General features: G+C 44.7%; 1 protein-coding gene across 3 annotated transcripts in view; it reads left to right on the top strand.

The window, feature by feature from the left end:
• APBA1 (amyloid beta precursor protein binding family A member 1) overlaps nt 1–14,130 on the top strand; it is a 210,192-nt gene that overhangs the window by 176,772 nt on the left and 19,290 nt on the right. For 2 of the 3 annotated variants that reach the window (XM_074361664.1, XM_010952751.3), the window contains exons 4-8: nt 1,493–1,532; nt 4,778–4,923; nt 11,485–11,517; nt 12,532–12,618; nt 13,219–13,404. In XM_074361664.1, coding sequence (XP_074217765.1) covers nt 1,493–1,532; nt 4,778–4,923; nt 11,485–11,517; nt 12,532–12,618; nt 13,219–13,404 — 492 coding nt within the window. The remainder of the gene's footprint in view (nt 1–1,492; nt 1,533–4,777; nt 4,924–11,484; nt 11,518–12,531; nt 12,619–13,218; nt 13,405–14,130) is intronic. The other variant, XM_074361665.1, reaches the window with a different exon arrangement.

Below are 14,130 nucleotides of genomic sequence, written 5' to 3'. Positions count from 1 at the left end.
CCTTTCATTCCCGGTGGATTTGTGTCCTTAGTTTCTGTAAAAGTGATCCTTTCTGAAACCCAAAACCCACCCTCTGTGTGAGGAACCCTTTCATCCCAGTGGGCACATCTGCAGCAGGTGTACTGAGATTGCCCTGCGTGGGGTATTGTGTGATTAGTGTTGGATTCTTGTCATTGTCCTGAATTAAGCAGAGTCTGAAAATCAGGTTTGACTGCCTCCAGTTTTTCACATAACAACACTGCTATTTTTTTTGAATGTCATACACAGATTAACTCATTAATCATCCCTTTGCTATTCCCATCTTCCAAGTGAAGAACACTATAAAGTGCTGTGATACGGAGTTGCTTCCCATGATATCCCAGCCGTCACCCAGGGCCCTTCACTCTGCCAGCCCACAAGGCACCCCAGAGTGTGCCATCCATTCAAGTCAACCCATAGAGTAGCTGTGTTGTCTTCTTCTGAAAGGCACATATTTAAATGATCACCTAACACCTGGTAGCTTCTTAGCAATGAAAATCTCTAGGCTTTCTGAGGGTAACCTTTGGCCGTGCAAACCCTAATTTTGCCCATTTTAGGGACTCTTGTGTTTTACCTTAGCTTTCCACTCCTGCAATGCTCACATCACCCTGCTCCAGACATACCAGCTGCAAATTCTGTTACTGGTTGAAGCAGGAAAGAATTATCTAACTCTTAGTCCACTCAGAGTTATCTCTAGGACAGTCGTGTTAGTTGTGAAAGGAACCAAGTGGTAAGTATTACTCCTCTGAGAGCTAGCATTTTAAGTGCCATCCAGTCAGGTTCTAGAAGGTTTCTAGCTGATTATATCCACTTCCAAGGATGCTGTTGGGAGTCTGACCTTTTCTGTGAGGTGTTACTTAATATAAGAAATTCCAAGGTTTTTAAATTACTTCTTTGTTTATTGTGTTCTTATTTTAAGGTAACACACAATAATGACTTATGTAATGGAATTTTTTAACTGAAATAAATCAGTAAGAGATGAAAGGGAGAGATTAAAAACTTGCAGCCATTTTTAGCACAGTGAGAGATCAGTGCAGCAAAGTGGAATAAAATTCTCCAAGCGAATTCTTAATTTTAACATATAATCATTTCGTTGGTGCTTTTGCTAATCAGCAGTTTCTCACTCAGACACCCAGATTCTTAAGAATACAAACTGAGCCCTTTTTATTGCTATTACTGATTATGAATTTTGGTCCATGATTTAGTCTTTAAGATGACAGACATCTCTCTGATTGTGGAAGGCAGGATTTTCAGATTATCTAAAATATGAATGGATGGTTCTGGGCTTTGAGTGACCTTTAACAATAAATGTGTATGTTTATTCACACTTTACTTTCTGTAGCCAAAAACGGTTGACAGCTGGTTAATATCTGCCATTGGTGATGTATTTATTTTTCAAGTCGTGTGGATGGTTGTGTTAATACATTTTTCATCATGCTTTGCCCTTTTTGAAACCTCTTTGTCTTAATTACAGTCAAGAAAAAGCTTGGCTTCATTCCCAACCTACGTTGAAGGTAAGAACTGAAAAGGAAATATTGAACACTGAGTCGTTCATGAATCTTTTAGCATTTGAAGCCCTGGGCCATGAAATGCTAGTGGGGAAGAAAGGCCACAAAGTCGCTTATTCATTGTCTTAAGTCTTAGAATCTTAGATTAAAAGAACAATAGCTGTGACCCTCTCAAGACCCTGCTCCCTGCCTTTGCTGATTCCATCCGGGAGACTCTGCGGCTAGAGTGAGGCTGGTGTGAGGCGGGGGGCTTTGCCCAGCCTAGAACTGGCCACAGTGAATTCAAAATCCAACAAGCTCCCTTACCTGTGGTCCGGTGCACCTCTTGAATCCCTCAAGGACCATTCAGGTGGGAAGGAGGTTTAACTAAGGGAGAAGTTTGGGTTCTCTTCACTTAAAAAAAAATTTTTAAAAGACCTTCCCAATAATTCCTGTCTCTTGCTTGGATGTGCTAGTAACAGTAACGTCAAGTACTTACTCTCTGCCAGGTACTGTTCTAAGCACTTTCCGTGTAATAACTGATTGAACCCTCCCGTCGATCTTGTAAAGTGGGTTTGAGTGTTATCTCCATGTTGTGCATGAGAGAGCTGAGACATGGAGGGCGTGCACAACTTTCCCAGGGTCCCTCAGAGGAGCAGAGCAAAGCCACGAACCAGCAGTGTGACCCCACAGTTGTCCCTGTAATCTATTTTGTATGCAGGGCTGCCACTCAGGTTATTCCCTGCACAGGGGCATCCCATAGCAGGCCAGGTGGGGCCGGACGCCATCCAGGCTCGGCACCCAGCTTGAGGTCAGACCACACAAATGGGTCAGTGCCACTGACTCTCTACCAGGGAGGATGGCAGATGATCTGGGGGCAGGGCGCACTGTCATTTCCTTGAAGAAGGATTTTCTGGGAGCCAGAGGATGCCCAGACAGCATTTTTGGCCTTTGAAGCCTGTGTGTGAATAGTCAGTGTGTTCCACTGCTCAAGAATGAACTACTTGGACTCATAAACCTTCCTGAACCCTTGGGCTTGAAGCCCAGACAAGCTCATAGGTTCGGTTTTTACCCAAGTTTCTTTCTTGAGTAACCTGGAAATTATTTGCACCATTTTTGCAAAGCTCCAAAACTCCACAAGAACACCTTGGGGAGTTTTCAGATGTTTGGAAACTATTCTTCTTCATATCCATTCCTCCAGGCCTAGAGGTTTTCAAGCTCAGCATTGACATGAGTGTGAAGATATACTGTGTGTGCTTGTTCACCTGCAGAGCAACACACAGGCATCGCTGACGGGGAAAGCCTGCGATTCCTTGATTTAGGACCATTATAGCTTCAATTTTTTTTTTTAACTTTTAAAAGAATACGCTAGCACTGACCCTAAAATGAGCTTAGGAAACGAGGGCTTTTTTTGTGAGTGTTATACGGTGACATTTGATTCTAGTCAGTTTCCGTGGAGGATAATTGACATAAGGTCATATCTTGAATTTATATGTGTTTAGGTCCAATATTTCTCTTGGCTGCTTGACATTTATACAGCCATTTAAATATTATCTGGGTTGCTCTTAAACATATCTGCATATCTATACTTACTGTGGTCGAAGAGAGACCCTTTTCAGTAACTAGAGCTAAATTCAGTGATGAATATATGATATTGGGAGTTCTGTAGAGAAGATATTTCATTTTTGTTCTCTTAACATTCATTATTTTCCCCAAATAAATAAATAAAAGTTTCTTAAAAGTTGCTGTCCCAGATGAGATCTCTTTTTTCTCAGTCGCTGGTTGGCAAAAATGATTATGTTTATATAATGTTGTGAACCCATTTACAAGGCATAGGGTGGGCCCAAGCTTGTCCACATATGATTTTATTTAGACAGTGCTTCCCTGCTATACGACAAATGTTGTACATTGGAAATGACCTGAATCCTTCTCACATCTATAAAAGTTTCAGGGTAGAAAGCACGTGGCTGCTGAGAACCTTGTAAATGACTGGTATGTAGTGGAGGCAGGTTTGTCTGGGTACCATTCAATGTTTGCCCAGAAGTCCTTCTCAGAAAGACTGAGAATCGAAAAAATAAACAGGTTTCCTTATTTAATTATTACATAGATGCTTTGTGAACACGGCCTTTTGTAAAACATTGTTAATTTCTTTTTTTCCACCACCACCTTGGTTTTAGGGAAGGGAATAGATTGTTTTAGGTCTGTACCCTGATAAGTAGCTTATTCTGGGAAGCAGCTGTTAAGCTCAAGATGAGCTTGATGTGTAAGGATAAAAATAAAAGCCATTTCAGATTAGCTCTCCAAGAGGAAAAAGCAAATTGTTTCCATTTCAAGTTATCTAATTTGAAACCCTGAAGTTTTAGCAGTGGGCTTTAAGGAAAATATATACGTTTCCATTTTGTAGAATTAAAATGCCTTTCTTAGTGCGTCTGTTGGAAAGTTATATGTTAGCCCCAAACATGTTTTAATTTCCAGTAGGATTTACAAGTGATTGTGGTTAGAATCAGATGCCCCCAATTTAAAATATTTAAAGTTTGATTTAAAAGTCTGGTCAATGAGAACAGAAAATTCGGATTTCCCTTGGAATTGATATATGTGTGGATGCAGGCTGGGAACAATATAGCCTGTAAGTCGGGGAGGTTGACAGCATTAGACCACGGCTTTGGGGTAATATCTCTCTTACAGAATTGAGGTCAGAGGCCATTATAGGAATCCAAGCAATCTGAAACCCATGCCCATTTTTCTGATTTATAAAATTTGTTTCTCCCATTATGAATAAAATAAATGGGGGGTGGGGAACATGAATGGGTGGCCGGTAAAGGAATGGCTGTGAAACGAAGTTTTCTAATAAGACAGCCTTCTGCTCACCCAAGCGTGTGTCCAGCAAACATTTATTTGATACCCACTGGGTGACCGATACTGACTAGACACAGGAGAGCCAGAGACAAATGTGACGTGCTCTTTGCCCTCAAAGAGCTCACAGTCTAACAGATGAAACAATATCCTTTATCCCTGAATTTTGTTTAATGTTTAAATATTCACACTGCTTCTCACAGTAAATGGACCTAAGAAGTAATTGTTCCTTCTATTTGAAAACGAGGGCTGAGTGAAGGTAGACCAGAGGGATGCCTTAGATTAGCAGGAGGTGGCACCTACTCTGGGGTCCCTAGAACTGGCCCACCTGTGCTAGTGCCGAGCAGCAGGGGAGAGGTGGCTTGGATGGGGACATGGCAGTGGCCTCTCTTACCACCGTGGCTCTGTGTGTGTTACAGTTCCTGGACCCTGTGACCCCGAGGACTTGATCGATGGAATCATTTTTGCTGCCAATTACCTCGGCTCCACCCAGCTGCTCTCAGACAAAACTCCCTCCAAAAACGTGCGCATGATGCAGGCACAGGAGGCAGTGAGCAGGATCAAGGTGAGGGGCGCCGTGTGCTCCAAGGGGGCGGTGGCAGGTGTGGGCCCCTGAGCCGTCCACAGGGGGCACCTCACCCCTCGTGGATCTAGTCCCGAGTTTAGAAGAGAGTAGACGGAAGTGACATGGCAAGCGGTGCTCATGTACCTGCTAACAGTCCTAACAGGAGAAAGGTTTCCAAAGTGTGCTGGAGTCTTGATGTATAAGTACCATGTATTTTGGTTGTCCTTAGTGGCCAGTCTTGAGGAGAAAGTACATATGATCACAGCTTAGAAAAGTTGAGATGATGCGGAAGGACAGTGTTTAAGTGTCGTAGTTCCAACATGAGAGCTGTGTCACTGCACTTCCAGTGGCAGGTAGAGATCGGTGACTGAAACATTTGTGTTACGGTGTGACGCAAACTGTGTCTCACTGCTTTTGAACTGGTTGATCCCATTCAAGCCAGACGGAACTGGCTTGCTTCACAGAAGGCAAACCATTTGATCAAATCTACCCTGGCTAGTCTGAACCACATCAGTGAAAGGCTAACCTAGTTCAAACCAGTCATAACCTGTCTGGATCTGTTGTGTCAAGATTTAAAAGGAGCGAGCCTGTTTGCTCCCTGAAGAACGACTTTTGTCTAGTTGAAATCATTCACAGCTAGTTTGAACCAGCCAGAACTGGTTGGATTGCATTGGAAATGCAGAGCTCTAGAACTTTCACCCTGATGCCAATACCACCTAGAATTATGGACAAGCCCAGGGTGATAGGGACCCTTAGGTGGCACCATGTGGTTCGTGTGCCATGGAGTGCCGCCAGCACCTTGGGCCAGAACAAAGCAACTGTCTGCCCTGAAAAAGGTCCTGAAGATGCCTGAGACCAAAAACTGCGTGTTGCTTTGAGATGAGTTTTCCCGAGGTTCTGTCGATTGGCTCCTGACGGGTAGCCCTTGACGCCTGCAGATAGTCTCTCTGCCCTTCCGCTGCCCTGCGACATGTGTGAGGGGGGACCAGTCACCTGAGTGCAGAGCAGCCCGCGGGGAGGACTCCCGCACCCCCGGACCACACCCACCCAGGGCCACGTGTACTGTGCGTGGTACCTTCTGACTTCCACAGTGGTTTCTGAGAGTGTTCTTTCTCCAGCAGCCTGATGAGAAACCAGAAAGTTTACTCTGAAGCTTCAGAGGATTGGTATCCAGAAGTTCCACAGGTCATTTGAACAAAAAATTTCATGTCTTTGTCAATCAAAACCAGCGAGACAGTGGCTCTCTGATTATAAATCCATGTTAGACCTGCCTAGAGCAGAGTAAGCATCAGGAAAGCATGTATTTATTTTAACAGCAAATTACTGTAGTGTGAGGAATTCATTACAGTGCGGTAAGATTCAATGGTTGCATTTCATTTATAAGTATCATTTTATGGTGTGTTTCTATGCATCTGAAGGAACTGTTGCCTGTCATTAAATATTTTCTGCCTCGTGTTCCTTTTACATCCATTTAAATGGCTGTCAGATTGTTTGCCTTTATACCCAGCCTGATGCTTTTTCAAATCGTAAGTGGAGAAGGCTGCATGCATTTAGAACCCACAGTTTATTTCTGTGCCCCTAGAAAGTTAGCGATTGTGCACAGGGAACTGAGGGGCCGAGAGAATTTCTCCATGTTACTCGGGCGGTCTCAGGAGGGGCGTGTGCCACGTGCTTAGCATCCCCTCCTTCTCTGAGGGAGGCGGTGCCACTCTTTTTCCTGAAGAGAAGCTGACCTTTCAGGAATGAGTTACTCTAGGCTACCTCTAGAGGGATGCAGAGCAGAATCAGGCTATAGGTATTCTATCGCCACGTCCCTCCAGGGAGGAAGGGGCCAAAAAAGCTTTGTGGATTTCTTTGGAAATCCATTTAGAAATAATACCCTCACCACAAACTGATGAGTAATTTCTGGCTTGGTGTTTCCACCTACAAAGAGAGAGAGGAATTCCCCTCTTTCTTTTTCTGATTCCTCTTCCTCCCTCCCCACGGGGATCCCACCGTGCCCCTCTTTCCTCTGCCTCCATTGTTTGTATGACCCGGCGATGTGAGTGAGACCCACCTCGCCAGGCGTCCAGCTGTGGCCGTCTGTGTGTTTGTGGTGCCCCTCTCTAAGCAAGCACTCAACCTGACACTCGGGTTTCCACTTCAAAGCAGGCTTTAATTTCGGGTCTGTCCGTCGATGACAGAGTGTTTGTCACTCACATAGCACCAAGTGTGGACTGGAATTAAATAGTGATATTGGATTTATACTTGGAGTCTTAAGAATTACAATCCTCTTAATCTAACAAAGACCTTGTAGATACATTTGCCTAGGTGGGGAGAGAATTTGGAGTTCTGGTTTAGCTAGATATGAATTTGGCTCAAACAGCAAACTGTCCTTGTGCAGGATCCTGTGATAGGCATCTCAGGAGATAAAAATCAGCCCAGACCCAGTCCTTGACCCTGAGAAACATGCAGTCTAATAAGGGAGGCAAGAGGGGTGTTTAGGTAACAATAACACTAGGCAGGCCGAGGAATCTGAAATTAAAAGACGTTTCCATCTAGCAAAAATGTAGGAAATAAGATGCGTCTGAATGCAGTAGCAGAATTAGAGGACATCTGTCATTTTTGTAAAGTTTTTTTTTTTTCATCTTTGCATCTTCTCTAACGTATCCTTTCTGGCTTTTGTTCATCATTTTTGAGAGGTAGCCATATCCTTCCAGGAAGCCCCCATATGATTCAGAAATTTTCTCAAAGTGGGGATCCCCAGTCAGCAGCAGCCCCTGGGAATTTGTTTAAAATGCAGATTCTCAGGCTCCGCCCCTGTCAGAAACTCATGGGGGTGGAGCCCAGGAATCTGTACTGGGAGCTTCTGTCCTCCAGCTGTGCCGGCACGTTCCAGTCAAGCCAAGGGCTTCTCAGTGATGGGGCTCCTTTGGCAAATAAGCTCAAGAAATGCCGCAGAACAGACCTTTCTGGATATTTGCCACGTACGTTTTCCTGTTAAAGGCTCTGAGAAGTCCTGCCCTAAGGAGATTTAATTCAGTCTGTTTAACCGGACGCTTCCACAATTACTTGAATGCAGAATACATTACTGTGATACCGCATAGTCTTGGTGATAGGACTGTCTTAAACCTGTTTTAGGAAAAACTTCTGGAGAGAACTTTGCCCTCCATACTGTCAGTCTCTAAAGCGCCCGAGGCAGACACCCACTTCCCCCAGCCCCCAGTGTGGGAACCATGCCTTAACCCTCCCTAGAGAGCCAAGCTTGAAGCCCATGCAGCTCCCTCACTTGCCTGCCTTTCTCTCCCTGCATCTCCATGCTCCATTCCACCCTCATTCCCACCTCGTTCTCTGCTCTTCGCCTGGAAGGCGGGGGGACCTACTGACCGCTGCCTGAGCCACAGAAACTGCTTCGTGTCCATGCAGAGTGTGGTATATGGGTCTCCATTTTCTTTATACATTTATGAAGCTCACAAATAGCATTTGATTTTTTTGGGGGTCCATACGTTTTTGTAAGAAGCATTCATTATCAAATATTCTTATATCTGTCTTTACTAGCCTGCCCCAAAAGATGAGGTTTTTTTTTCATTCTTTTATGGAAACATTTTCTTTAAGTGTTAAATATTATGTTTTAATTGTAGATTAAAATTTCTATCCATGTGGCTTTGTCTAAACCATCTGATTTCCCATCTGACTTAAAAGAAGTTGATGGTTGATAAAGAAGATACTGGCACTTAGAATAGACCCTTCATGTACATGATCTCATTTATGCCTCCACGTGGAGGGGGTGGGGAGTCTCGTGAGGTGGGTATTATTAACTCCATTTTACAGACAGACTGAGGGATTTATAGAGGAGAAACTTGTCCAGATGGCACAAGAGCAATTTAGAATGTAGAGTGAGAATTCCAGGGTTTGAATATCTGTTCTGCCACTTAATAGCTGTGTGACCTTGGGCAAGTTAATTAGCCTCTCTGTGCCTCGATTACCTCTTCTGAAAGATGAGGGTAATGTAGCGCCTACCTCACAGAGTTGCTGTAAGCTGTTACATTGATTGATGTGAACTGCTTAGAAGGACACTGGCACATACCAAGTGCTCAGTGAATGTCAGCTGGGGAAAGAAAAGCTAGACTAGTCGGGAGGATCCCCGGCATGACTAACCTGGAGAGTCTGAAAACAGCAGGTACTCAGTACACTTTGTGGATCGAGCGATTGGATGGACAGTGCCACGTCCTTTGAACCACAGCCTGCTGGGTGGTAAGCCATAGTCAGTCTCCTAAGACACGAGGATTTCAGTGGATGTTGTCATTCCTTGCTTCAAGGTGTGTGCTGGCCTTAAGGTTCCCTTAGACCTTTCCCTGCTGCTCCAGTTTCTCCTTCTGGCCCCAATCTCATCATCATTTCCAATGTTATATCTAAATTTTTAATGCTAATTTGTTTCAGGGCACTGGAATTTCATACGTGATTTCAAGGTGGTATTACTCTAAGTGCATAAGATATTTTTTAACTTCATAAAAATTGTCTCAGAATGCCTTTCATGAAACTCAGTTTGCCTTCTGAATCCTCTTCCTCATCACTCATTCCAGTATAAGAAACCAGAATTTGGGCATTCCATTGGTGGCAGACTTACTTTCCCTTGAAAAGGGCCCTTTCAGATCACTCTTCCCTAGAGTGGAGAATTCTGACCAGTAGCTGTTAGGTTTGGGTATCAAATAATGAAATTGGTGCATTACTGCCATACCCTTTCAGGGGAGGTAGGAAAAGACAGGCAGATCAGACGCTCACATCAGTCATCTGTCTTGAGGATTCTAAGTGGTGCGGATCAGAACACCCCCAGCAGGACTCTCAGATTCCACCCAGGAACCTCTGTGCCGTGGCATCAGGACCACTCCTCAGAGGCGGAAATAATCCCACTATCACGTGCAGCAGTTAGGATAACGCTTGCAGTTGCTGCCTTCAGACTTTTCCAGAGAAGACTGTTGACCATGAACTCCTGACCACCAGTAAGAGCCGTGGGGTGGCTGTGTGGGATCGGGGCTGTCCGAGTTTCCTAGCTGCACCAGAGATGAGCTGTGTGGTGTTTGGATGGCTGATGCATCCAGTTTCTTCACGATGAGGTAGCACAGACCACACATCTTAGTTAGTAATGAAGTAGTGCCGTGCTGCTGAGAGCAAGAGCTTTGCTACCAGGTGAGTACCGAGCAGCACAGGGAGCAGTTAGTTCTTCCTGCGCCCCACCCCCAGCACCATGACGGTGCCCGTGGTTTGGCCATCAACTCACCATGATTTGCGCAAGATCTGTGTATACATAGTATTCAAAGCCGAGAGATTGCATCCTGATGTAGGTAAATTACAACCATCTAACATCATAATCATATAAGAGCAAACACAAATAGAGTGCTTGTAATGCCCAGGCACTGTTCTGACACCGTGGTCTATACAGTAGACATTTCAACAACACAGGTCCTCTTAAATGCGGGTTTTTTCTGATAGTAAATACTACAGTGCTGTACGGCCTGAGACTGCTTGAATCCAAGGACGCAGCACTGTGGATACAAAGGAAGCGAACTGCATATACAGAGGGCCAACTCTAAGTTACATGGGGACTTCTGACTCTGCAACAGGTGGCACCCGTAACCCCCACATTGTTCAAGGGTCAGCTGTATATGTTTTATCCTCAGAACAGCCCAATGAAGTAGATACTGTTTTTATCCCCATTTGACAGTTGAGGAAAATGAAGCACAGAGACGTTAAATGGCTTGTTCCCAGTTACACAGCTAGTAAGTAGCAGAGCCAGCATTCAGTTTCTAAAGTCTGACCCCAGACTTTCTGCCTTTATCAACTATGCTGTCTTGACTACTACATCCGTTTCTAGTTAGGGATAGACTATATTAATATTATACAAATTTAAGGCCAGAAGTAATACTAGACATAAAGAGGGAGAACAGTAAATTCAGAAATCAGTAACAAAAGGATAGTTAGGAAATCTTCAAATGTATTAAGTTAAGAACACAGTTCTAAATAAGGTTCACAGAAGAGATCACAGTGGAAATTAGAACATGTTTTGAATGAAACAATAATTAAATTGCAATATATCAAAATTTGTGGAATACAGCTAAAGCAGAGATTAAGAGGAAGATTCATAGCTTTATGTAAATATATCAGGAAAGAAAAAAGTTTGGAAATCAGTGCTTTAAGTTTTCATCTTATGAAGTTAGAAAAAAATCAGCAAATTCAACCCAAAGAAAGTAGAAGGAAATATAGAGGCTGAAATCACTGAAATTTGAAAACAGGCATATAGTGAAGGAAGTCAAAGAACCAAAAGTTGGTTCTTTGAAAACATCACTTGCAGTTAAGTATAAGAAGCACTTCAGTACATTTCCTTCCTCCTCCTGCCCCTGCCACCTACTAAATTCTGATTTAGGAGATCAGATACAGAGTGGGATTTTTTTAAGCCAGGCTCCGTCCCACAGAGATGCTTTACGCCCCTGTTGATACTAGTTTGTCAGTTCCCTTTTCAACTTTGAGTCTCTGCAAGTTCTCTTCTAACTGTTCTCCTGTCTCTGTTTGTTCCATGCTAAGCAGATGGCCCAGAAATTAGCCAAAAGCAGGAAGAAGGTGCAGTACAAACAACGTCATCAGCTTGGTGTTATGCCTGTTTGTTTTGGTTTTTTTTTTTCATTTATTTATGTTTTGCCTTTTTTCTTATTTCGTGTTTTTATTTTCTGCATCCAGCAAGTTTTTGTTCAGATTTCTTTTTGAACCGCCCCCATAAGCCAACGTTTCTCAAAACTCAGTTGCCTAAAGTGGCCATTTTCTGTTGCTCATGAGTCATTTCACTTCAGAGGGACGACAGGGAGCAGATTGGGGATGCCAAGTGAGTCCTACCGTAGTGTGGACGTAACCACCGTTCAGGAGCATTCCCGTGGCAGGGACTGGGGTCTGCCCAATTACAGTCATGTTTGATTTGTGGATTTGTCAGATTGCTGGATGCAAAAAAGAAAACTCGCTAATAACCACGTGTGCAGAGTGAAGCCCTAAATGAACCAGACTGATGCGCTTTTTTGGTTGTGGAGCTTCTAGGTGCTTATGAGCAACCCGTGGGACGTGGAGGCACCTGGGCTCGCTCTTAGTGGGGTGGCTCTCGGGGTGGGTACTGCTTCTGTGTTGCTGTGGTGGTGTGTGAATGTGAAGACCCTCTTACCAGAACTGCCTCCAAACACCTGGTTTGCACCTGCTGTAAACATTGTGCCTAAACACTTGAGCAGGAGCAAACTCGGACCTCCTCTAAGGTCCTGGGGTATGAGTCCATCACCCTTATTCCTTCAATCTGTTGGGCTCCAAAACCCTTGCAGAGAGCACCATTCACAATCACTGAGTCGAAACTACTGCAGAGTTACTGCCTCCAAGGGGAAAGAAGCAAAGGGGAGTCTGCATTTCTCCCTGTGCTCACACCTGTCCCCCTGCTCATCCTCTCTGTGGTCCCTTCAGCTTGGGCAGTCTGATTCTGGAGTCTGCATCGCTGTTCTGGTGACTGTGTCTCGATGCCTCTGTGTGTGAGCTAACCTTGCTCCCGTATACCTGGGTCAGAGTGATGTATTAAGCTTTCCCTTGGTGCATTTTCTTTCTCAGGCTCCCGAAGGTGAATCTCAGCCCATGACCGAGGTAGACCTCTTCATTTCTACCCAGAGAATCAAAGTATTGAATGCCGACACGCAGGTATCAGCTGGCTCCCACCTTCCCAGGGGGTGAAACTTAGTGGCAACCAAGGGACTGTGCCCTTGTCCACAGAGCAGCTGTCCCTAGTTGCTGGCTTCCACACATTGTGCTGCTGGAGTCAGAGGGTGGGGAGAGCTTGGTAGGGGGTTTGGGGCTATTAAAGATCAAAGGAAGAAATAAACCATGGATATTGTTTGCTAGTAATTCTCTTAAGTTTTTATCAGAAGATTCATGAACTTGAACAGATTAGCCTTTTAAGAAATTTTGTTTAAAGTCACACATACACACACACATAAAATATAGCCATCACATGCAGATTTTTTATATTTTAACTTCCCCACCAGAAATTCTACTGGTTGTAAAATAATTAGTTTCTTTTCACATACCAGACCACTCCCTGCTCTGGGTTACCACAAGCCAAGGGAGTTGCCCCCAGGCCTGGGTGGGGCGCGTAAATCTGTGCACTGAGTCTTTACAGTGAGCCCTGGAGCCCCCTCCCGCTGAGCGTGGACCACATTTGGCCGGGCCGTGGGGTGGCACACTCTCATGGGTCATTAGATGCGACACTAGACTTCCCATCCTCTCCCTTCTGCCTTCCAGGAGACAATGATGGACCACCCTCTGAGGACCATTTCCTACATCGCAGACATCGGGAACATCGTTGTCCTGATGGCCCGCAGGCGGATGCCCCGCTCCAATTCCCAGGAGAATGTGGAAGCCTCCCACCCGTCGCAGGATGGGAAAAGGCAGTACAAGATGATCTGCCACGTCTTCGAGTCTGAGGACGTAAGGGTGGCTCCCCTACTCTCCCTCTGTGTGATCTAGGCTGCCCTTGGGTCAACAGGTTACCGCTAGTTCTTAGAACCTTAATTGTACGTGAAACAGATATTTACTGAGCACTTACTACATGTCAAATACTGTTCTAGTGCAAAGGATATAAGGCTGAGTAAAACAGAAAAGGTACCATCATAAAGGTTGTAAAGAGACAGAAAATAGATTAATGTACTCAATATAAAACTAGGTAGTAGGAAGTTTGATAAGGAAAAATTAAACTAGGTCAAGGGATAGAGGGACAGGGGCTATTTCAGGGTGAGTGATGAACAACATCCTTTCTGAGGTGACGTTTGAGCAGAGATCTGAACAGAGTGAGAGTGAGGAAAGAGCAGGTGCAAAGGCCCTGAGGCAGGGGCCTGCTGATGTAGTTTGAGGAAAGGCAAGGAGGCAAGACACTAGAGAGAAAGTGGGAAGAATTCGGTCAGACCCACAGGGGCCTGAACAGGTCTTACCTGGTTCACTGGGGTGTTTGGAAAGGACAATTCTTGGATGTGTAGGACTGCCCTTTCCTAACAGTAAAGGTAGGATCCCTGCCCCTACCCACCAAATCGCAAGAGCTCCAACCACCCACTCCCATTCCTTAGGAAAACCAGCTGCTCCTCTCTTCCCGAAGCTAGTGATTTCTCACGCCTGTGTCTCCCCGTGATGAAATCAACAGAGGAAGTCAGTGAACAACAG

This window comes from Camelus bactrianus, chromosome 4 (assembly GCF_048773025.1).
Source record: "Camelus bactrianus isolate YW-2024 breed Bactrian camel chromosome 4, ASM4877302v1, whole genome shotgun sequence".
Classification (NCBI taxonomy): Eukaryota; Metazoa; Chordata; class Mammalia; order Artiodactyla; family Camelidae; genus Camelus; species Camelus bactrianus.
The sequence above is the reverse complement of the archived record's forward strand: the minus strand, read 5'-3'. Positions and strand labels throughout refer to the sequence as shown.